A 25,999-nucleotide genomic window follows, 5' to 3' on the forward strand; every position below is an offset into this window, starting at 1 on the left:
TAGGCCAAACATGCCAATGCTGAAAACTACCCGCAAACTACTACTGACTGCAAAAACTTCATCAGACCCTCCCGAAAAAGAGTTTTTGAGACTGAGGATTTACTCACTAAACGAGTGAAAAATAACCAAACGTTATCCTAATGCAGATATATTTAATTGCCTGACTTTTTAAAAATAAAAAATGCAGGCCTCTTGTTCTGTTATTGTGAAGTGTAATCCATAAATTGTCAGCTTAAATTGCTGTAGAGCTGGGCTATTATTATGAATCATAATTTCTGATTTGAACTGAATACGATTCCCAACAGGATGGAGTCAGCAAAATGATAGAACTGTGCGGGCCAGACTGTGTGAAGCCCATTTGTGGTGTTTAGGCAACAAGAGAGGGCCTTTGGGGCCTGGCCATCCTATAAGAATTTCCATTGAAACGAATAGCTGACACGTAGTGCTTGTATATGGCTGGGCAAATACATGATGCAGCCATTTGTACGTAAAGCATTGGCTTTACACAAAGCTGTTAATTCAATGGAAAGGTATCAGCAATACATATGAATGGCAATCCTGACCAATTCTAACCACATGGAATCTGCCAGATTCAGCATTATGGCTGGCTGGAATCTGGTGTGCTTAGTTAAGCTAGCTGTGCTGAGAATAACCCAAAATAACCTAAGCTCAATTTTCGATATTTAATTCTGTGATATGAAGTTTCCATGGCAGAATCCCGATTATAATATTATTCAGATGGAGATTTTTTTACATTAAATCACCCATAGAAGAATCATGTTTCCTGCATGAATGGTCGGGTTTGGGTGGAATGGTAGAATCATTACAGGACTTTGCCCAGCTATACATGACTGCGTTGACGAAATACATATTTAAACAACATTTTCAGACTGTTCCATTCTAATTGTCCAATGTGTATTTGTGCATTTTAGGTCCTTGGCATGGCATTTGCCATGATCATGTACTGCCAACTGAGGAGTGAGAGCAAGTTCTACGACTGATGTGCCCTTCCCAAACAGCTCTGCTTTCAAGAGGGCCGCAGCGTGTTCAGAGTAGCGTTCAGCTGTTTTCCCTCTTCTCTTCTTCAATATACTGCTTACCTACGTACGCTTTCCAAGACCACAGACACTTTTCCTTGTGTAAAAAAAGATAATGCTTGACCCCCAACTATAAACGCTGCGACCGAGACATGTTTTTTGAAGCACACACATACGTCGCCACCGCCAAAGACTGAGCAGGTCCAGCAATGTTTTTTTTGCTCGGGAGGAAAAATCGTGGCGTGAAGTGGAGACGGGAGCCTTTTTTAAATTCTGAGCAAGCCTCCATCAAACACCCCCCCCCCCGCCCCCCCCCCCAACCATTATATCTCACTTATTCCCTCGTGACAAATCTGTGCATCATGGGGGAGTGCTTTCTAGAAAGCTGCCACTTGAGTGTGTATCGGTGTGTACACATCACACGCCGGTCGGTGTTTTGACAGGCACGCTGATTTTGTTGTTTTGGCTGTAATGTCCATCAGTCTGCCCGATAATGCTTCGATGCGTTAAGTCGCAACCATGCTGCATGGCTTCAACTTGATTTGGCTCGTTACGGACTCACTGTCTTCGGGACGCCAAAATTACTTCATGAAGCACCTTATCAACAAAGTACAACTAACCCTGCACTGAGTAATTAAAAACAGACTCAAGTCACGCTTTTAAAATGTAAAATAGGTCAGCTCTTTTAAATGTTGTTTCTTGCATATTTTGAGCCGAAATGCAGAATTAGATTGTGATGTGCATTGTGCAATAGCATATACAGTATATTAAAGTTGTCTGGTTATCCATTCTATTAGTTCATGCCAAATTAACCTCTTGTAATACGGTGGCTTTGGAATTTTAGGACTTTTAAGTGAGTTTATTAGGACAAGTAGAAACGTCCCACGCTCGCACACATTTTTGCAGGTCTTCGTTTATTTTAAATATTGGTGCCATGCTGGTTGTACAACCATTGCTGTTCGTTTTATGCACATGGTCAGTTGAATTGAGACAGTGTTGCAACATGTGGCTTTGGCTTTTCGCTAGCATCTTCTTTCAGTGTACACACGTGTCTTGCATAAAATATATATATCGTAGAACACGTTTCCCCATGGTTGGCTTTCAGTTTTAAATCGGTTATGGTACAATTACGTGATTTGCAAACAGAACTTTTCATTTCCCACGAATAAACGGTGGAGTTAAAAGACGACTGAATTAGTTTGCCTTCACATTCTGCTGCTTGTGGTCTGGCAACATCCACAGTCAATGAGCAGTTTTGCTTCTAGTTCTTTTCACACCCTTCTGCCCCCTTCTCTGCAAAAAGCTTGGATATTGGGTAGTGCGATCCGCCTGCCATGGCAATGATATGATGGAATCACATCTCAGCTCGGGATAACACCCAAAGAGACAGACAGTGACGGGCCCTCAACTTTTGATCTTGTTATTCCTGGTGCAAGGCAAATTGAAGCCTCAACTGGAAATGCTCATGTCCTTCTTGGGCACCTGTCGTAGACATTTGACATGTTTATGCAATTTACAGCACAACTGTCCATCGAGGCTGCTTATCACTTGACAAATATGATTGAGCCTTGTTAGGCTTGCGACATTGAGGTGTGTGACCCCTCTGTTATGTTATTCCACATAGTGTATGCTTATTGGTTAATTGGACCGAATCATCAATTGAAGTGGCTTTTGCCATGTGTTGACAATAGAGTTAATTTAAATGCACGATAATTAAGTATCAGTTTCAATTAACTCTGTTGAATACACCTTGCCTGGGAGAATGCTATAGAATCAGAATTAATTGCTGCCGTTTAAATATTACCCAACCCCAAATGTAATAAACAGCAGTTTTGATGTATTTATAGCATAATTTGCTTAAAATAAAATGTTATTTTTTTTATATTGCTAATATAATAGAATGTTTAGTTTCCTTGTCATGATATTTAACAGCATTTAAGCATAATTAAATTGAATTGGAAACGTTGTGAACGATCTTTACTTATTTGGCTCCTTAAAGCGATGTTCTTTGACATTTGGTATGATTGTGAAATCTTGCTGATAGGTGAAATTAAACCCTGTACATTTCTGGTCAGCATTTAAACATATTTACATTTAGCAGTATTTCACATTTGCTTATATTTAGCATTCACTTTAATGTTTTACTGCAATACATGTTTTTGTAACGTTCAAATGATGACTAAAGGTAAAATAGCACATAGATCGAGAGCTTAAGCATGAACTTAAGCATGAATTAAAGAGCGCATTCCCCTTGTGTATTATCAAATGTAAATCCATGCTGTAAATAGTACTGTACTATGAAATCCAAATTTGACATGTATGTAAAGTATTTTGTTTCACAAAGCAGTGTACAATACAATAGATGTCTTAAAACAACGTGTTTTTGTTACCCTCATTGCTTTATTCTATTTTTTTAAGCAATGCATTTCTTCTTATCCTAACAGCTTAATCGAGCATACATGGCTGAACGTTTGCAAACCACAGCACCTTCCACGTTTTTTTTTGCTATCGTTGTGAGCGTCGCTCGGTGTTTGGATTGTTGCATGCCTTGGCATTTCTAGGTTATGCAACATCTCATGGGAACATCACAATTGAGTCGATTAAACATGACCTTGAAATGACAAAACCACAAAATGCAAATGGCGTTGCCATATTCTGGGCTACTGCCAATCCCCTTTGGTTGCGTTTGCATTCCCGCTACAGTCATTTTGAGATTACGTTTTGTCAACTATCGCCTTTTTGCGTATTCCGCAAGCCCCTTTGGAATTCCGACGGACTGGTGGGATGCACTGTATACCATCTTGCATGCTGCGGTATGCGTTATTATCACTTGTGTTTTGAGTTCGGCTAGTATTGGAATTAGCAAAGTTAGGAGAAATGCACTGAGGCAGTGGACTTGCTTATCTAAAGAATTAGGCAGGCATGTTTGAAAATGCAGCCATGGGTAAGTGAGTAAAGTACTGTGCATCAATGTGTGCTGTTTTACTGGCCCGGCATGACGCGAGCCTTTGGTCCATACCACTCGCATTCCTTTTTTATGTTCAATAAATTCATTAAGAAAAAAAAGCGAATGTTGCTTGTTTATTGTTCAACGGATTCTGCTAATACTTTATCAGTTTATTATCTTTAAGAACACAATTTTTGGAGAAACTGCATTATTCTTGCGTCTGTTTTTCAGCAGAGACGTAGTCGCATCATTTGTATGAAAGGCCATGCCTGCTGTTTAATAGCAGCACACGCAGAAAGGTCTAATGGCATCAGTGTGACGTGACCTTGTATCGAATTTGACACTTGCGGTCAAGATGATTTGTACTTCTTAGATTGTATAATATTTGCGCCATCAGTCACATTTACGGATATGGAACACTCTAGTCATATCTTAAATGTTTCATCGTGTTTATTTTTTCAAAATAGTATTCATCAAGCTCATTGATATTCCTCTTATGGAAATTTAAGTGTGCAGTTGCTGGGAGCTTCTTCAGCAACTGCAATGTCGAGCTCCTGAAGAAGCTTTTTGCCATCAGTGCAAAACGTCAGACGTCATGCCGATAAACATGCGGGAGCTGCACAGTACAAAATATTTGCAGTAAAAATGATAAAGTTACTATCTTAACGCAAATAACATCTATCTCAATGACAAAGAAATACAACGTGTATATTTGTGTTCATCATGCAAATATGTTTACAACCCAATGGCTGAAGTAAGATGTCATTTTGTTTAACCATCTTTTTACAACTAAACACGTTCTTAATTACAGTTGTAGGCAAACGTACTTGTATTTCATGTAAATGTATTTTATGTTGTAAAAAAATATATGGAAATAAGCCATCGAAAGCCATCCATCATATGCCACAGTACTCCAACTCAGATGTTGCTTCTCATGGTTGTAATTCTTAATGTTTGCATTTTATAGCCTTTTTTCCCCTGGGCTACTAATATACATATAAACTGGTAATGTTCACTTGTTATTGACATTGCTAGCAAAGGCCGTGTGAGCTGTAGAGCTGTCAGGCGCTGCATAAACAGCACCATCGTGTAATCTAAAATTATTTGAGCGTAATCACAATTCTACAAATTTGGCATGGAGGGATGTTTTTTTTTTAAAAAGAAGATTAGATAACCCTTCGGTTGGGTTATCGCATTAGCCCATTGGATAATTGCAGCCTTTTCTGTATGCACTGCTGGTCTAGCTGCCACATTCAAGTGGACGATTTCCAAGTTGTGGCACAATTTCTTTTAAAAATCTGGACAAAGCGGAAAGCAGAAGACCTCTCTGCGAGGCTGCTTGGGCAAATTCTGGAATTGATTTTCATTTTTCAACACAAAAATGTCTTGCACATGCTTTACTGGTACAGTGAAGTGTACGTTAAAATGCCCAAAAAATTATTTCAGGACAAGCATTTTCTTTTTGTAAGAAACTTCGTTTAAATCAGATCAACTGTACATGTAAGGACATTTGCACGGCATTTTAATAACCGCAGAAGCTTTAACATCGTGTCTCAGTCATTTTTAGAATAGGCTCGTTGCTGCAATTGAAAATGAATGTGGTGTGATAATGTCTGTATCAATTCATTGCACACAATGTCTAATCCTATAAGGTATCCTCTGTTCATGTTTAACAATGTAGCATTTCTTATGGGTATATTTTTACATTACAATGATGCAACTCCCTAAAATTTCTGACACGCAGGATGGTAAACAGAAGCTGCGTTTGCATGTAACAAACAATTGATAATGTGTTAGATTTAATCAACATTACTAAATTTTAGTAATAATTCTGTAGGACACAAGAGAGGCTGATGCATGCCTATAAAGTATTTTAAGATGTTCAGTGCACTGACAATTTAAAAAAGAAAAAAAACCCCTCATAACAGCAGAGTAGTGCTAAACCCTGAATAATAACCCGTGCAAATCTTACAAGGGTTCATATTTGAAGCTTCTAAAAATCCAACATGACACATCTAGCTGAAAATTGCCTATTATCAGAACAAGAAATACAGATAATGGGGTAAAAAAAGATTGATATGTCATATTAAATTTATCAGACATTAAATAAAAAGCACCTTTTTGGTGCGATTATAGAAGAATATGTATTAAATGGAGCCCTCTGGTTTCCAATCAAACATCAATTCGCCCATGGTGTGCTTCAAGCACTAGAAAGTACAAAATTAGCTGATAGAATGTAATGATGAAGAAAGAAAAAAATTGATTGAATACATCTGTCTGGTGATACAAAATAACACAAGTTTGGTAACAATCTGTGAAAGATAAAAATATCCTAATGAGAATGGCCTGAATGTCGATTTGAAAAAAAAGCATTTTTGAACTGCAGCTACACAATTCAGCGTGTACAACAAAGATTTGTTTGATATTCTCAAATAGTGAGAGTGTTCACTAAGGCATGCCTTCGTGCATTCGTGCTGTAAAGCGTTCTGACATGGTTTCAGGTTGTACTGCATTGCTGTTGTTTGGCACAACACCTGACGTTTCACTCCACGTGCTGGGAGCTTCTCCATGAACAGTGCTCAAATTCATCACCATGTCCAATGAACACAATGTGAGATAGAGATCGACCCATAGGACACGAGGCATCTGTCGGGCAGTGAGCGGGCGCCAAATTCCTCCCCAGGCTCTGTCGTCCTCTATATATTAAGGTGTAATCGGTCAATGAATGAGTGGAAGAAAATCGGAGCACCCAGAGAAAACCAGCGCGTGCTTGGGGGGGGCAATACTATCCCACACAGAAGGAACAGGTGGAGTCAACACTCGCTGTACTGCCTTCCACTGGCAAGCCAGAGTATGACACTTTGACACTCATGGAAAGGGCATTATCACAGCATTTGTGCGATCCAGTAACCCTCGCCTCCACAGTGGTGCTGGATTATAGGGGTGTTCCACCACTGTCTCGCTGAACCAACATTAGAGAATCAATAACGTAACTGATATGTCCATTATCAATTACTTAGTTTTCAGTATGATTGCATTCAAGTTCAGGGTTAACCAGTTTTTAATCATTTTCCTAGTATTATGCTACAATTATCCGTGTCGAATTGCACCATCTGCTATTTTTTTGTGGACACGAAAAATATCTTTTGGTTGGGTGCTTTGGTCAAATTTGTTGAATTATCCAAAAAATTCTATTGAGATTTCAATAATCCCTTGCTGAATTCTTACAAGGGCTTGATTCCCCATGTTTGGATTGTAACGCATCTCTCCTTTAAAATTACGTGAAAAAAAGCACTCAGCCCAATGGTGATGATTATGATTACGTTTATTAGAAGTGCCCTACACCGAAATCATTGACTATCGGTCCTCGACACAGCCAAAGTTTTGTCATCGTCATTTGACAGCTTCGCCCACAATGTGCCATTTCATACCTAAATACGATGCTTTTTGTTGGCATAGGTACAATACGAGTCAACATTTATCGCTACTAAAAGAGTCGAACTAAACTCTTTATTGCTCATGCGCTTTATTGTCCACACCCGGCATGATAAATAAAACAAACTGGACACCACATACAGATCTTATCCACCCCCCGCCTATTACATGTTGTAGGCCTACATATCACTCCTGACTTTGAGATATGCAAATCGTATGCTTTTCAGGCCTCTGCGCGTGCATATGAAACTTCATTTGCATATGAATGTGCAAATACGGATCACAGCGGACCCACAGGACCAAAGTTTTAGAACCTATGTGAGGAATAACTTGTTTATTTCTATAATAGGATGAGAGGGATGCAGATGATCACGTAGACTTTGGTGAGAGTGCTCGAGCATAATAATAGTTTGCTTTTCAATGGCATTTTTAAAAGTGCTTTTGTGTAAAACTAAAAATATTGTGTACATTTACCACGGTGCGGATTTCTGACTTCCCCTGCAGGATTTGCATGGATCTGAAATTCTCGTGGGACATTTCCAGGCAGGCTGCAATCGCCGGGATAACACAGCGCCTTCGTGAGATGGATCCTATCAGCTGCCGCGACATGGCTGTTACTATTTCATTCTCTGGCTGCAATCCAGCAAGCTGCCCAAGCCACTGGGGAGGAACTAAACATGATTTAGCCATCTCCCACGCATCCCTAGGTTGATGGGTGGTTCACACGAACAGTTACTGACACTGCTGAGAAATAAATATAAAAGGTCCTCATTTTCCTCATCCTCCTCATCGCCGTTCTATTAACCATCGTCGTATATTTCAGTCACCGTTATGTTTACTTGTATCCGTCTACCTGTACTGCTATCAATTAGTGCAGCGCTTAGATACAAAGGTGAGTTTTGTTTACATTTATCCCTGCAATTCATCATCATGTATCAAGCAATAACCATCTCTCGCACCCAGGGTGGTCATCGTGCATTGGGCCAAATTAATGCTTTGATGCTGCTCACAGACTGATGAAATCAACATTCAGGCAGAATTCTGGCCCTATTTTGCCATGCGGAATGTCACCCTAAGAGATGTCCATGTGTACGAACGGTTGAAAAGTTGCGCGTAATTTTTGGGACGTGGATTAGCCTTTCCACCAAAACATTAAACCCCCTATCTAAAATCTCCATTTGAAAGAGGCCAAGGGGCAGAGCTAATTTTATGTGGGGCATAACCCCTCTTTACTCCGGTAAACACTGCATTAAATCTCAACCTCGCCGCTGAAATCTCTTGTGGGCAGCGGCACGAGGAGTGGAGGTCCAGAGGGTGCAAGGGGGAGGAAGATAGGAGGAATTTTCTCTGGGTGAATGCAGCTGCCCTCTTTTTACCCCCCCCCACTACCTCCACCCCACTCTTTGCTGTGAAGTGAGTTCCTCTACGTGTGGAGAGGTAAAAACTCACTGCTAATGCTAAGCAGCATCATGATCATCACCACCCATGGGCAGACAGCCCGTAGGTGCCCTCACTGCACATTTCGTCATTTGTTTCCACACTCCTCTGTCTTGTGCCCGTATGCTCAAGTAGTGCAACATCTTTCTAGCACTGAAATCTTATGTCGCCATTCTATTTTAGGTCTTCCTGTCTTTCCAGTTCCTTCGATTTTTCCCGAACAACACACTTTTAATGTTCCTATTGTTGTCCATCCTACATTGCTGCTGCTTTCCGAGAAGCACATTTTTCTACCCAATCCCGATTACTCAATTGAGGACGCGAACCTTGTTTCCTCGTGCGACTTATAATCCGGTATCCAGCAATCAGGTCAAAAGCAAACGTTGGAAACAACATAAGTTAAAGGGTGATTGGTGCAGGCCTGCAATTTATTTCTCATGCCACTGCTGGCAAAAGGGCTTGCACGAGTGGCTGCTCTGGAGAAGAACCTTGGAGGGTATTTCTATTCTGGTGAGACATCTATGCAGAGGTGAGAGGTACCCACACTTTACCCTAACCACGTGACCTGCCAGTCAATTAACTGTGGGTCTATGGGACAGTTGTGAAATCTTTATTGGGGCTTACAACTGGTGAAAAATAAAAACATGAATTGTAAATGAAAATGTCTCATTTGGAATGTATCTAGGCATAAATAATGCCAATGAAGAAAATATGATACAACATTACTATAGTCTTGTTTTGAAAGAGCATGTTTTAAAGTTCGATAAGGATATACAGTATAAACTCTCCGTCCTCTGCTCTCCCTTCCCCCCCAACAATGGTTCAATAAAACTCCCATCTATAAATGTCCCAATATAAAATATAAATTTGGCTCCTGTGGAAGAAAAAAATCGTGAGCAACTCTCCCTCATTATTAATGCCATAGAAGTTTACGATCCTTTTGTAAAGCCTCCAATGCAAACGTCAATGTGCGCATCTGATTGTGATCTGCATTTGTCTTGAGGCTGAAAGTGAAGGCTTGCCCTTTGGGATGCCGTGTTTGGACAAATTGGTCAATTGCTCACAATTCCATCTTGGTCGTTTGCTTTGTCCTGGTTATACAATCTGCAAGATTGATGAATGTTTGGTGTCTTGTGTTTTGTGCATAAAGTCTCAGAGAGCCTATCTATAATCTGTCCTTTAAATGCCCTTGTTGGTGTTTGTGCGTGGGCGTCTGAATTCTGTTCCTTTGTGGATAGCCCCTAAAATTTTATTAAATAAGGAAGTGAATAAGTAATTTTCTCTTCCAGAAGACAACTATAAATACATTATTTTTGATGATAATAGGTTTTTCCCGTTTTTTCTGGCAACAAAACAGGTGTGAAGATGTTAAAACACCAAACTGAAACCTTTTACGAGGAATCATGTCTGCATTAACAACAATGCTTGTGGTCAGAATGCAAACAAAAATCATACTCTGATAATATATGCATTGTCCGTCAAACTGATTGGTCCACACCAGAAACAGCTTTCTATTGAGCCTCGTCTCATACCAATGAAAATTTACACCATAAACAATGGCCAAGCAGCTCAACAATTCATGGTTCATCTTTACGTCGATAGTTTATATGTATCGGTGTTATTTTGATGAACAAAACATTCATCTGTTAAGGTGCTAAAATAATGTGACATGAGCTGTTATATATAACCGCTTGAATTTTATTGAATGTGTGAAAAAATGTCTATTTTTTGCAGCAGTTAATTTACAGCGGTGATTATTGTGTCTGCAGCAAGAGCAGAGATGTATGTGTCGCGCTGGTGTGAAATAGAAAATGGTGTGGTGCAGAAGTTTCGTCAAAACCCGCATATCAACGTGACCTATGGCGCGTGATGGTTTGGCACTCGTCTGCTCCACTGAGCCAGATATGATGATGAGCTGCACTGTTGCTGGTGAGATTCCAGTAGCGGAGAGCGTTCCTATCTGCCAACCCCTCCACCGCCCTTTCCAATTGTCCATTATCAATTCGGGGTGTAACGACTCACCATCACCATTGGAACCTCCTTTGACAATAACAAAATATGATAATTGTTTTTTTTTACCCTTTTATCTGGCAACAAAACTGACACATTTTTTTTACAAGGAGTCGTTTTTGCATTGACCACAATACCTGCGGTCGGAACGCAAACAAAAAACACAACTCTAATAATGTATGCACTGTCCTTGAAATTGATTGGTCCACACCCGAGACAGCTTTTCTTAGAGCCTAGTCTCACATGGTGTTGGACCAGATGATGCCAAAAGACCATCCCTCACCAACCCCACCACCCCGATACTAAAGATGTACTCAATTGTTTCAATTCCGGACTACGATTTAAGAATCCATTCTATTGTTTCTTGTTTTCTGTGTCTCCTAGCCTACATCTAACAAGAACATACACATTATAAGTCATGTATCCAACACTTGTCACTGACATTTTAAAATATTTTTTCCCAATTATATTTTCCCATTGTGGTTGGAATCATGAGTTGAGGGGATTTCCATTCGGAATTCAACAGCTATCAGTGCATCACCCTGTGTAGAGAATAGCATAAGAAGATGAGGTCACCAACTTGTTATGAAGTCACTTCAATAGGCCTATTAATTTACAAGAGCGATGCAATTGTTCGATGCCCCGCACCTCCGATCGGCACGGTTGGCTACATACGGTGCGAAAGAAGTTCAACGTACAAATGTACAAAGATGTATAATGTATGTCATTCAATCCAACATTCATATTCACATATCTAGAAATAATTCTAACTTAGTAAAGAAAAATAAGTAATATTATGGCGGGTTTTTGGGGAAGTTATCGGTGACAAGGCTAAATCCATCAACTCGGTGGCGAGATGTTAACTCCCTCGCCTGGTATACAGGAAGTTATTGGTTCGATCCCGACCCTGACGCCTGTATATTTGGAGTTTGCAAGTTCTCCGGGTTCTCTGGTTTTCCCCTCCACATTGAGAAACATGCGTTTCGAGTATTTGGCTGCTATAAATGATTCCGCATGATAAGCCACTTCGTTGAATTATCATTTAGGGCCAGATCGCTTCTGAAACTTAGATATATAGCTCAGTGTGCCTTACCTGGTAAAATAAAAAATAGTTTAGTTGCATAGTTTTTGTTTGAACTCACCATCGGGTGTCTGCCCAGATTCAAACCCAGGATCTCATTAGTGCCAGCTCAGCACTCTGACCTCGAAGCTACTCAGCCATCTCATTGTGAGCCTTAAGAGTCAATGTTAATCGATGTATCATTACACTTGTATAATCCACTACCTCCCGTTAAACAACTGCTGCTGGTTATATAGTATTGTCCAGGGAGGCAGACGCGCTGTTGGGAATGAACACTCGCAATGCACTGCCTTTGCTTCAAACGAAAGTGGATGTACTATCCTCTGGAATATTAAACCAAGGCTTCATAACTAATCATGTCCCAAAGCATGTTTTCCCCCTTAGGGGCCATACATTTAGTAGGTACGCAAAAATCTGTCAAAACTTGACCCCTCCCCCCCTCCCTGTACGCACGCGGACTTTTTACACCCACCCACCCCCACCTGCGTACGTACGCTTGACGCACCCCCCCACCCACCGAATCCTATAGAACGGCCGACATTTAATCCACGCAGAAACGATCAAGGATTAATACTATTAACGTGTTGAAGCAAACGGACAGTCCACCGCCAGCTGCATTAAAGAATTAAGTTGCGTACCTTGGCCACTGAGCTGTGTGATAGCTCGCAGTCAGGGGCACGGTGGCACACGAGTGGCAACTCTCCCACAGTGCCACTTCTCCCGGTAGTACTTGTTGTCTGACAGCTGAAGAAACTGAACTGTGGCTCATGTGAAGGCCAATGTAGACAAATTATTATCGAGGCTTCACCCCCCCTCCCCCCGTTTGCTATGCGTACATTGTCAGTAGACCCCCCATACATACGCCACCGTACGCATTTGGGTTAACCCCCCCTCCCCCCTCCATGCGTACGTACTAAATGGATGGCCGCTTACATGTAGCCATCTCATGCATGAGGACTGATTAATATTTTTGCATATATTTTCGCTGGCATGGCATGCACATTCCAAAGCAGTTGAGAGCACTTTTTCCCCCCTCATGCTCTTCTAGGGAGTCATTTTCCGTTTGAAAAATAATTAATTAAATGCCACCCAGATCTCAGGACAGTTCTGCTCACATTCTTCGCCGGCAGGAAGACGGCCAACCCTGAGGAATCATCACATTTGATGAGTTTCCTGTTGCAATGCATGCATTTTTCAGCCCACTCATTTTCTCCCTGAGCACTCTGTGGCTCATTAGAACACTCAGTAGTAGTGCAATTCCTCCCAAGGCTCCCATTCTGCTGGAGAAATCCTCACCGTGCCAAGTGGGAGAAACCACGAAATGGAAGCTATTGGAGCATTAGCTCTTACAAATCCCTTGTGGAGGACTCTCAGCAATCCTATTTTACTCGAGTGGACTGGCAAAAAAGAGGTGGCATGAATGTTGCATATTTCAAATGCGGCATCATGGGCCCTCATGCTGGCTTGTGTAGCCGCATGTGGCCGAGGTGTGTGAGAAATATGCGGTTGTGTCTGTATAGAGGCTATTACTGAAGATATCAATGTGGGCAATTAATGAGAGAGAGGAGCATTTATTTATTTCCTTGAAACCCACCGCTATTATAACAAGGCGCAATAAACAAGAGGAGTCAATTTATGGAAAATAACGACGCTTATAAATCACGGAAATAATTACCAGAGGAAGTACATGAATGGAAATGCTTTCATAAACTTTCTCCAAAGCATATTTAGACATGCAACAGATACCGCAACGTTTTAGGGGGGACCTTGCCAGCTTAAAATAGAGCATTTTCACTACATTATTTCCATCATCGTATTTAACATGATTTATGGCTGGATGAAAGCCTCCTCACGTCGTTGCCGTCCCTGAGGCTTGCGATGCAACACTATTGCTCACTCCTGCACATCATCCAATTTCATAGCTCTATCTCGGTGGCGTTGCCTCCTTTGACTGCCATTGCATCAACCGTCTCTTTCATCGGCTTTCGTCATCCTTCCTCGTGATGTACTCCACCCAAGCTCCCTTAATTGTCCTTTGAGAGCCAGTGTTGATGCCTTTAATTTGAGCTCTCTAATCCACGTGCTCTTCTCTCCCAGTCTAAAACAACCCCTAGGTTGCATTGACAGCACTGTGTGTGAATTATGAATGCAACGGCATCTCAATGCGCTCTCCAAAACAATGGGAAGAGGCATATCGTGAGGGAAAAGGAGGCATCTGTGTGGGCGTATAGATGTGTATATTTTAAGGGACGGCACAGTTGTAGCCAAAGGAGAAGATGAAGGTCTTGGGCCTGGGCTTGAACAGGGGCAGGGGGCAAATAATATGGATGGCCAGTGAGAACGTTTTGAATTACAGAGGCAGCAGAGAAGAAGGAGCAACCACTCAGGGAGCAACAACTGAGTGGAAGGCGTTGATTCCTGTAGCAGAGAGATAAGAGGCACTGAAGTAGGAAGGGGCGAGTCCATGTGGGATCTCGACACACGAGCCCACGCTTCTTTGCACATCTTTAATATTTTGTTTCAATTGACTTTTCAGTGTCCATGTTTCTTATCAATATGCATTAGCTCGCAGCTGTACAGCCCTTTCTCAATCTGCTGCTGGATGAAGGCTTCCCCACACTGTCAGTCTTGAGGTTGTTTTATCATAATTCACCAGGCTGGTCAGGTTGGTGAATCAATAATTAATTATACTGGAGGAATCCGATTAGCTATAAAACTTTTTTTGCTCACAGATGTACTGTAGGGGCGGGTAAGAACGTTACAACAAGAAAACAGTGCAATACACATGCTAGGAGTGCAAAGTACAAGAAAGGTAAACAAATTACCCAAACATATGCAAACAAAACACAACCATCCCCATAGAATATGCATCCCCATCCTAGCAGGCAAAGCCCACTGGAGGGTCGGGGGTGGAGGGGGGGGTGGAGAGGGGAGTGGAGAGGGGGTGGAGGGGGGGTGGAGAGGGGGGGTGGAGAGGGGGGTGGAATGGGGGGTGGAGAAGGTGGGCGGTGGAGAGGTGGGGTGGAGAGGTGGGTGGAAGGGGGGGTGTAGACGGGGGTGGAGAGGGGGAGGAGAGGGGGGGTGGAGAGGGGGGTGGAGGGGGGGTGGAGAGGGGGGGTGGAGAAGGGGGGTGTAGGGGGGTGGAGGGGGGATGGAGAGGGGGGTTGAAAGGGGGGGTGGAGAGGGGAATGGAGAGGGGGGGGTGGAGAGGGCGTGGAGAGGGGGGGGTGGAGAGGGGGGGGGTGGAGAGGGGGGGGAGAGGGGGGGGTGGAGAAGGGGGGTGTAGGGGGGATGGAGGGGGGATGGAGAGGGGGGTTGAAAGGGGGGGTGGAGAGGGGAATGGAGAGGGGGGGGTGGAGAGGGCGTGGAGAGGGGGCGGGTGGAGAGGGGGGGGTGGAGAGGGGGGGGTGGAGAGGGGGGGGGAGAGGGGGTGGAGAGCGGGGTGGGGCATGTCCATACATCTAACTGGGCTTTTCGGATTCGTAGCGCAGTGCCCTAACAACTGCATGATCGCTCACCCTATGATGATCCACTTAAAACATTCGTGTTGGGGTTTCATCGGTTAAAACGCTGAATGAACCTGTAATGTACAGCATCGTATTGTCATTGCAACATCCTTCACGAGAAGAACTTCAATTTAATAACGGTCTTTCTTTGACATGCTCTGGCACTTCTGTTTAAGTTTAATATAATCAGTGCGTGGATTGTTATATTAGCCTCTTTAATTCGGTCATGTCACTATTACCACTTTGTGTTATGTCTGTCATATGTCTACCGAAGTTTCAAATCTCATTCCTCTTAATTTACGATTAATCTATCATACTGGTCGGGCAAAATGTTACACGCACTAAACAGTTGGTGAGGGGTGAAACGGTGGAACAACGGTTGGCACACGACGTTCTGAACGCGGTGACCCGCGGTGACCCGCGGTCACCCGCGTTCAATCCCGGCCACTGCCACTGCTAATGTGGGTGGGAAGTGATATCAGAACGGGTCCTGCCCTCTCCTCTCCTTTGCCAGTCCACACTGACCAGCGTAGTAAAGTAAGATGAACAAAAATTCCATTCTATTAAGGAACCCAGATGATACATCAATTATCGACTTGAAATTGAAGGCTTGGGTTTTTTTTATTATCATCCAGTAGCATATAAGTCTTATTCAACTCAAGCCTGTAGGGGTTGTTGAATTAATAATTATACCATTAATTATTAACGTTGAGCACGTAACATTTCAAAATATGAAATGGCGCTCGAAAAGGCATTTGAAAGAGCCCACGTTGGACTGTTTCCATAACACAGCTCAATGCACTGTGCATATAGTATCTAGAGGAGCAGTATTGGTATTAAGAGATGTGATGAATAACCCTACCATGGCAGGCTCTTGATGAGCTCAGCAAATCGTTGATTTTTTTTCACTGCACATTGCCCCCCCCCCATCACCCCCACTTCAGTCGCTTGCCTCCTATATTCTCTCTACACGTCGTCAATGTAAGGCTCCACACTCCTTCGCGATAAATCATCCCGTGGACCTGCAATGCAGGTCTCCGTGAAATGCGTCGGTGTGTGCGTGGAGGCATTCGCTTCAGGTCTACCCCGCTTTTAAACAAAATCTGCATAACCTCAATGGCTCATTTCACAACCCTGTGCTGTAATTCATTGAAATATCCATATGATGGTATGCCATGTTATTTATTCATTTAATTATCATAGATATACTTTTATTTTAAAAAAAAAGTCCGACACACTCGTCAACAACACCGGTTTAATATAAATATACATAATCCGCGATGTTTGGGGCAATGGTCTTCTCAATTGGACGTTTTGGGCAATGTCCGAAGAACCATAGCCCCAGACGTGTGCCATGGAGAAGAGACATTGCCCCAGACGTGTTCCATGGAGAAGAGACATTGCCCAAGACGTGTGCCATGGAGAAGAACCATTGCCTAAGACACGTGCCATGGAGAAGAACCATTGCCTAAGACACGTGCCATGGAGAAGAACCATTGCCTAAGACACGTGCCATGAAGAAGAACCATTGCCCAAGACGTGTGCCATGGAGAAGAACCAGTGCCTAAGACACGTGCCATGGAGAAGAACCATTGCTCAAGACGTGTGCCATGGAGAAGAGACATTGCCCCAGACGTGTGCCATGGAGAAGAGACATTGCCCAAGATGTGTGCCATGGAGAAGAGACATTGCTCAAGACGTGTGCCATGGAGAAGAACCATTGCTCAAGATGTGTGCCATGGAGAAGAGACATTGCTCAAGACGTGTGCCATGGAGAAGAGACATTGCTCAAGACGTGTGCCATGGAGAAGAACCATTGCTCAAGACGTGTGCCATGGAAAAGAACCATTGCTCAAGATGTGTGCCATGGAGAAGAGACATTGCTCAAGATGTGTGCCATGGAGAAGAACCATTGCTCAAGATGTGTGCCATGGAGAAGAACCATTGCTCAAGATGTGTGCCATGGAGAAGAACCATTGCTCAAGATGTGTGCCATGGAGAAGAGACATTGCCCAAGACGTGTGCCATAGAGAAGAACCATTGCTCAAGATGTGTGCCATGGAGAAGAGACATTGCTCAAGATGTGTGCCATGGAGAAGAACCATTGCTCAAGATGTGTGCCATGGAGAAGAACCATTGCTCAAGATGTGTGCCATGGAGAAGAGACATTGCTCAAGACGTGTGCCATGGAGAAGAGACATTGCCCAAGACGTGTGCCATGGAGAAGAGACATTGCTCAAGACGTGTGCCATGGAGAAGAGACATTGCCCAAGACGTGTGCTATTGAGAAGAGACATTGCCCAAGATGTGTGCTATTGAGAAGATACATTGCTCAAGATGTGTGCTATTGAGAAGAGACATTGCCCAAGACGTGTGCCATGGAGAAGAGACATTGCCCAAGATGTCTGCTATTGAGAAGAGCCATTGCTCAAGACGTGTGCTTTTGCACCACTTCCAATGCAGCATCACCAAATAATTGGTTTATATATTTTTACGGTGCCAATGTTCCTGGTGTATAAACTTGTTTTTCACTCACAGTGCATTTACAGTATCGCATTAGCTCTCCGACACATTAATATTTAAAAGAGAGTAAACTAAAAATATGTGTGCGCATGTCTGCATTCTGTGCCTAATTAGAGTAATTGTACATTACGACTTAAAAATGAAGTTTAATTTTTCGAAGAACTCTTATATTTCCAACATAATTAACCTTGTGCATAATGCGCAAATATTTTTGCCGCACATTGGATCACCGTCCATCAGCTTCTATTTGTGCACATTCATCAGCAGGTACCACATGGCAGCTATAAGAAAATGTGCCCACATCTGATGCCAGCTGCCTTGATAATTGCATCTAGATTAATTACACAGATTTCAAAACCGATTAAACAACTCTCTGGTGGTAGAATCACATTTCGCAGAAAAAACCCATATCGCCAGATTAACATGCACAAGCTTAAATAATTAATAAATACGTGTGCTGGAGGTGTGTTTTTCAAACTCTCATTATGGTTAAATTAACATAATCTATTACTTTAGTTTGATGGACTGGCACACATTTGGAAAAGTGAATTTGATTCATATCTCACATACATGTTTTTCTTTAATTCTACATGTATCGTAAATAAATTGTGTAAGCTATATGTAACCCATGAAAAAATGTAGATGTATGCTTCTCGATCAAAAGCATTTTGAAATAGTCTACTTCCTTTGCTGCATGGTCTTGCCATCTTCACTCCACAGCATAACATAAATAAACCTAACTGACAGTGGGAGTCCTTAATTGACCCTGGAGTTCACTTGCACAGAAATATACAAAGGGATGCTACACAGGACAGAAACAGGGGATGGGTTTTCATTAATAATAATATTTACTCACAATTGTCACCTTTGCATTTCTGACTTTCGTGAATACCAATGCATTTCAGTCTCCCCTGCCAGCTGTTACGAATACATTGGCAACTGATTTTTTGTTTTCATGAAAGAGTAGAGAAAATAATTGTGAGCAAGGATAATGTGAACATTCACGTGCACCCGTACTTATGATGCATCGCACACGTCCGTTATTGACCTGGAGTAATTTTGCTGGAGCCGTTTCATTGCGTATCGACAGTTAATGTAGATACAATTAAATAATAATCCAAAAATGCACTTGGCAGCACCTGCCTGACAAAATGGAAACTGTTAGCCGTGCAATTATTAAGAGCCTCTGGTGGCAGAGATTGCAGTTTACATGTTTGTCAAGTTGTGTAGTTACATTACAAAATCTTATCTCTTAATAAGAAACTCACAGAAGCGGTCCTGCCCGACAAAACTACCACGTATAGTCTATGTGAGTATATTACCCATACATTCCATTTTGACAGAGGCTCTTTTTACATTTATGATGTAAATTCCCAACCGTCGTGCCTTATCGCTGAGGGAATTCCTTTTAGAATTGATTCAGCCGCCCCCCCCTCCCCCGATTTCATCATCAACAGTAAATCCTGATGGGGCACCAAGGTCCAGAATTGTGCTGCTTTTAGGGCTGTCAAACCTATGGGATTCCAGATGGGAAGACATGCCCTTGCACTACGAGTTTCACGAAATTATCCACATGGCTGCCTTCCACGTGTTACATTCAAGATGCTGCTCACATGCCGTTGAATGTTGAACTGTTATTTGGGAATTCACAAACCCTGGCCGGGACCTAAATATCCAAGTCTGGTCACTCGGGTAATTATACTTTACAATGAGGTCGTTAATCTTGTCATCAATTCCATTTCCAGGCTGGACGGTGCTGTGAATGATGACTTAATGATGCCATCATGCCAATGCAAACACACGGTGTAAATCACATGCCTTATGAATACAGTCTAGTTATAAACTAAGCATACATTATTAAATGTTATTCTAAAAATGATGGTCTTAAATTGATTAAGTGCCTCCCAAAAATATATATTCAGCAAACTTACCAGCATCGTCTAGAGTATGTGGAAAATAATTCCATAATGAATGGCCACAGTTATGATCATTTTAGCAGGTGTGTTAATAAAATACGTATCAATTGCGAGCGAAAAATATAAAAAAATATGTTGAGTTTACACGTAAACATTGGAAATTGTGCACAGTTGTCACGGAATCTCATCCGTGGGATTGGTAAATAAATCGTGCATTCGCAGAGTTTTGTATGTCGCGTTTTTAAACGTCCTAATCGTCAGAGAAAGCTCTGCACCATACGTTTTCAGTGTTATTTATGAAAAGGGCTTTCAAATTAAATAATATTTTTTGAAGGACATTTCAACATTGGCTGCATCCCTTGTGAATTATCTCTGTAGGGGGAGCTCACTGCACATGCTTATTTCATGACTGCAGGTACTGTATATGTGTACTGCACGTCCCCTCCCTTATTATATCTTAGTAAAAAGCACAAAGGTTTGGGGTTAATAATTTTATCCCGTGTGATGTTTTTTTATTCGTTTTTAGGGATGGTGCATTTAATTGCATTCCAGTGGACTTGCAGATGGTGCTTAAGCTGAGCAAATGGTTGAAACATCTGCTAATGCCTGAATTATATCTCCAGTTTCACTGTATAAAGGCTTGAAAAGAAAGGGGCGCAAAGGTTCAGAATAGAATACCGCGGCATATACTTGAACAACGACGAAGCTTAAACATTAGGAATGTCCATGCAAAATTAATAGAGGGCGCAGACCCCAATGAAAGACAAAATAAATATAAAAGAGGAGGAAGAGATTACTGCAAAGATAAATTTTTGCAAGGGATAGAAAACTGCTTTTGAACAGTATGAGGTGTAAATAAAATAGTATCCTCTACCAAATCGGTTAAGAGAAGCATAATAAGAAGTGGGGTTGCTCCTGTGAAGGTAAACATCAACTATGTGTCTGCGTTCAAATGAGCACCACTGCCGACAGTGGTGGCAATTCCACATTATTATGATGGAGCCATACGCTCGAGGATATCACTGCCGCTGTATGGCAAATAATTGATGCCCACCCAGCGGTGGTTAATGTGGTGGTGGAAGTGGTTACGGTTGGTTTTGGGGAATGATTTCGACAAAGAGGAGGCAAGTAGCCGTAGAGGTCCCATAATGGTTATGAGGATCGGGGTGGTGGGGGAAGCAGAACATATGGTTTCCCCTGGGCACAACTGCCTTTGTGCCCCCGTTTTGTTCCCCCATCTCTGAGAATAGAAGCCGAAGTTTGTGGACGAAGGAGGTGGACTATAGTAACAGTGGCATCAGTACGGCACAATAAAGCACGTGCACTATTGTCATTGCCGCACTGCATTCATGCGGAGCAATATTTTAGCAAACACAACAAACCGCTCTTACGATTCTAGATTTGAAGCTTTCGTGACTGCAAGGATTACATACATACAGCAAATCTGGCTGTGACGGTCCCACCTGATGACGGAGACTTGTGTTGCCTTCGAAACGTCGTGATTTTTATTATTTTTTTAATTGAATTTTTTACCTACGTGACTTTACCGATAACGGTGAATTGTTTCTTATTGTTTACGTAGAGCACGTGTTTTGGAAATACAGAATATATAAATACACAATCATTTACTTATTTAGAAGACAATGTTTCCTTGCATACGTCTAATGTATAATTCATCAGGCGCGTTCCCAATAATAAAGAAACAAAATATGGTAATCTATATTTTAATCCATAACCAGCAAAAAAAAATTTTTCGTTGCAAGGAGCAAGCCTGGACTGAGAACATATTTTAATGTGACCTCGGTTTAAACTTCGAATTGATTTTGTGATTCCATCTCAGTATGCTCTGCATGCAAATTGCGTAAGAGCAGCTTGGTGTCTCTATAAATTGTAAGTGGTGTCTTTACGGGGATTTGATTGATTGAGCTCTGGCCGGTTTTCTTACGACACTGCCAGGAGCATAATGTGCAGTTGGATCGTCACAGACACAGGCTCGTCTAATAGCATGGTCCCTAACTCACCTTGGACACATACAATCCAAGGGCGGCTGGGAGAATACATCTTATTACAGGCACGCTTACTAATATATATGTTTTTAACTCACGACCTCTTTATAACCCAAGTCATTGTACGAAGTCTTTTCATTTTTCCACCGACAAGTAAAATGAATGTGCCATTTGTGCAGGGAATTGTGTCAACATGAGGGACCTTAAGAGGTATAAATGTAGGAAGAGTGGTCAAAATAATTAAAGGTGAGATTGTAAATTTATATTCAGATGTGACATTGGGTTAGCACGTTTCTTTTTCGTTCCTTACTATTTTTATTACATCCCTGTATAAATAAATGTACCTCTGCTGTATGCACTATAAACATTAATCAATGATATATTTCTTTTATAGGCTATTTTAAAGTAGACGTAATGCAAGCATACAAAACATTCATACATTCAAATTACAGGCTCGGCGTTGAAAATGATACTTATTAATGTGGCATACTGTGGATAGTGAAGAAAATTTTTGTCTTAAATTTACTTCACAAAACGATTGTTTGAACATTTATAATATTGCGTCAAAGTGTCATTACAAAGACGGTCACTGCATCACATGCTTTCAGATGTGCGCTTTTGCAGCCGTCTGGAATGCTCTTCCTTCCGATATTAGAAAGCCACTGGAGCTACGCATCTACATTTAAAACGCATTTCTTTCGAACTGCTTTTAGTGTTCAGTTTGTTGTCTTTCCCCCGCACCTACGATAAGCACGCTGAGCTGTGTATGATGCGAAAGAAGTTCAACGTACATACATACAGCTATCCGAGCTTAAATTTTGACTGAAAACTTTCGTGACTGCAGGAATTCATATTATTTGGTTCTTTCGGTAAAGTCGCGTAAATAGATAGGAAAAAATGAAAATAAAGTGAATAAAAATATCACGACTTTTCGATCGCAACACAAGCGGTCACCATCAGGAAAAGGGGGTATCCTCTAAAGGAAAACTGTTTATAAAGGTTTGGAGATGGGCGTAGCCTAAGTGTATCAGCAGCACCAACAGCATGGGCGAGGTTACAATGCCAATGCAGCAACAATGCCAATGCAGCAGCAATGCCAATGCAGCAGCAATGCCAATGCAGCAGCAATGCCAGTGCATCAAAGGGCCACCAGGAAATCACCCCGCTCCACACACCACACTGCTGACGACCGCTTGTGTTGCGATCGAAACGTCGTGATATTTGTATTCACTTTATTTTTATTGTTTTTTCTATTTATCTACGTGACTGTACTCTCTGAGCTTGTTTCGTTTTTGAGTTGCCTATTCTAAAATGAAGCGAATTGTTCGGAGATGCTGCAACAAAGGGGCTGAAATGCGTCAATTAAATTGCCTTCAAAGGCATTTGTATACGTTCTCAAATGAGACGTTTCACAATCGCCTTTGTTAAGTCTTATGTTTGTATGAGATGTGAGCTATAACCCGCTTGGGCCGAGTGGCTGAGCAGCCTCTGCCGTGCTCAGTAACAGTAAATTTGTGCAGATAAAACTGGTTGCTGACTGGCCATGGCAGACTGATGATGCATGCACAAAAAACTCTGCTCAACAGAGATACATTTAAGATGTCTCATCACGTTTGCATTTAGTGGCAAGACCTTGTTTTTGCGTGGTGTACCGCTTTTGAAGAGCTGCATCAATGGCCAGAAAAACATATTCACTATCTCATGGGTATTCTCACGTTTAATAAACATACAGCATAGCAACACAGACACAATGTAAGATGCATTAAGAGTGGCGGGTACAGCGGTTTGGGCATGGCGACCATCGTTGGATTCTCAGCCATGGCTAACACCAGTGGCGAGTGAAATGCTCCTGGTCCCCTCCCTGCCTTCACCAAGATGGTGAAGTATGGCCAAGTAACCCCCACGATTGACAGTGGAAAGAGGCCTTCATCCTGCAGTTGGTTGACAGAGAGCAGTGCATTAATGTCAACTTGACAGATTTTTCTTCTTGGTTCTTTCGGTAAAGTCACGTAGAAGGGAAATAAAAAATAATACAATAAAACATAATAACATAATTCTCACGACGTTTCGGCCACAACGCAAGCAGCCGTCCTCAGGTGAAGAACAGGTCTGTCGGAAAGACAGCGTCTGAATGACGCTGTTCTTCACCTGAGGACGGCTGCTTGTGTTGTGGCCGAAACGTCGTGAGAATTATTTTTATTATGTTAAATTTTTATTAATTTATTATTTCCCTTCTACGTGACTTTACCGAAAGAACCAAGAAGATGAATCCCTGCAGTTACGAAAGCTTTAAATCGAAATTTGACAGATTTTATTTATAAAACAAGTGAGACACCAATGATACTTGCTTTGTTAAGGGAGACCTGTAATTTATTTTACAAATTACTGTACTTGCAGTGTTTAAATGTGTGGTGTTGGGTTCTCACTCTGGCACACGAGGGCCACCAACTCTTGAGAGTGATCATTACTTTGTCCTTCAGTGTCTTCATCAGCATGTGTAGAATACGTCACAGTTTAGTCATTCTCATACGAATACTGATTCCAAACAAAGAATACAATAAAACAAATGCTGTATCTTCTTAACGTTACGTTTTAAAACACTAGTAATTCAAGCATACAAAAAAGAAAATCACATGTAAGTCATCGTCCCCCCCCTATTTGATGTATTTTTGAAACAATGACGTCATGGAAATACTCAGCGTAACAAAGTTCAGTAACCTTCATACTGCCAGAAGAGAGGCCATTCAGACCAGGCACTTCCTTTTTTTTAAAGAGACACTTCAACAACATGTAGGTCCTTACGCTTTAATTGTCATTCATCTGTTGCCGACAAACTGATTATACATTCTTCTGACGTTGGTTCAAATGTTTAAGGTTGATGTGAAATTATTTGTGCAGATGCGTAGCCGAGCCTCGGTCGCATCCAGTCGTCATACGTGGTGGTTATTTTTGACATCAGTCTCTTTGAAATCGCACGATTTTCCCCATCTGTAATTGACATCCGTGCGTGTTACGCACATCAGAGGAGCGCCTCTTCAATTGACACTCACGTACTTCATTTTCAGCACTAGATCTAAGTCCGTGGCATTACAAATCGCGGGCATTTACACTTTATTTCAAAGCCAAGCTTGCAATGTATTGTATAATTGTTTCCAATCCTGTAATTATCATTCCATGTAAGTCATCTGTTCTTGAGTCATTTTTTTGTTGCTGCTCTCAGTAGAGACCGCTGCCTTTATTTAGCAAAATAACACTGGCGCCACCTTGATATTGATTTGGTCTCTGTGAGCGATGAGGAGAGACTGGGCGGATGGATTCGTCGAGTGAGTCACACGTAAGGGTCAGGCTGAAGGCTCTGCAGTCCGGCAGCTGGAACAAAAACAAAACCCCTTCGGCCACACATTTTGGCAAGAAGGGCGTTACGGCACACGCACGCACACAGACACAGGCACACACGCGTGCAAACACACATACGCACACTGCTCTGACAGTCTGCAGTGGCAACGGTACAATAATTGGTCTGAGAATTCTTTCCTTCGTTTAGCGACAATTTGGAAAGGCAAACGGTCACTTTTGTTTAAGCTGTGTTGGGTGACTTCATTGCGGCAACTTTGGTGTAATTTTTAATTCATTCGAGACGACGTAACCGAGTGTAATGTAACTCGTGGAGGTCTCAATAGGCACTTGGAACAACGAAAACGCTTTAAAGTTCTGGTTTGTGTAAACTATAAGCTAATTTTTTGTAGCTGTACTATATTTTACATTCAAAATGAGGTTTCGCATATCTGAATAAGCAAAGCATAGATTTTGTCCTTTTTTCCCTTGTCCTTTTTCTGCCATGAAGCACTTTTGCCGGCGTGTTTTGCAAACTGTACAGAGTTAGACAGTGTTGTTTGAAAGCATGGCTTGACATTTGTATTTTACTTTGTTCTTATTGCTTAAAAGTTCAACACACAATTTGGAGTGGGCCACTAAAAAAACGAGCAGTACTGGTGTACTGTTGTAGGAACTATGTTATTAACGATAAGAAAAGTTCGGTCCAAAAGTGAAGCAGATAGCAACCTTATAGTAAATAACATCGGTCGACATAGGTCATACTAT

General features: G+C 41.9%; 1 protein-coding gene across 2 annotated transcripts in view; it reads left to right on the forward strand.

The window, feature by feature from the left end:
• The window catches only part of TSPAN4 (tetraspanin 4), a 76,797-nt gene extending 72,694 nt beyond the window's left edge, over positions 1–4,103 (forward strand). For both annotated transcript variants that reach the window (XM_078859030.1, XM_078859027.1), the window contains one exon: positions 933–4,103. In XM_078859030.1, the coding sequence (XP_078715156.1) occupies positions 933–1,001 (69 nt within the window). In that variant the 3' untranslated portion in view covers positions 1,002–4,103. The remainder of the gene's footprint in view (positions 1–932) is intronic.
• Positions 4,104–25,999: the final 21,896 nt, after the last annotated feature.

The sequence above is a fragment of the Lampetra fluviatilis genome, chromosome 8 (genome assembly GCF_964198595.1).
Source record: "Lampetra fluviatilis chromosome 8, kcLamFluv1.1, whole genome shotgun sequence".
NCBI lineage: Eukaryota > Metazoa > Chordata > Hyperoartia > Petromyzontiformes > Petromyzontidae > Lampetra > Lampetra fluviatilis.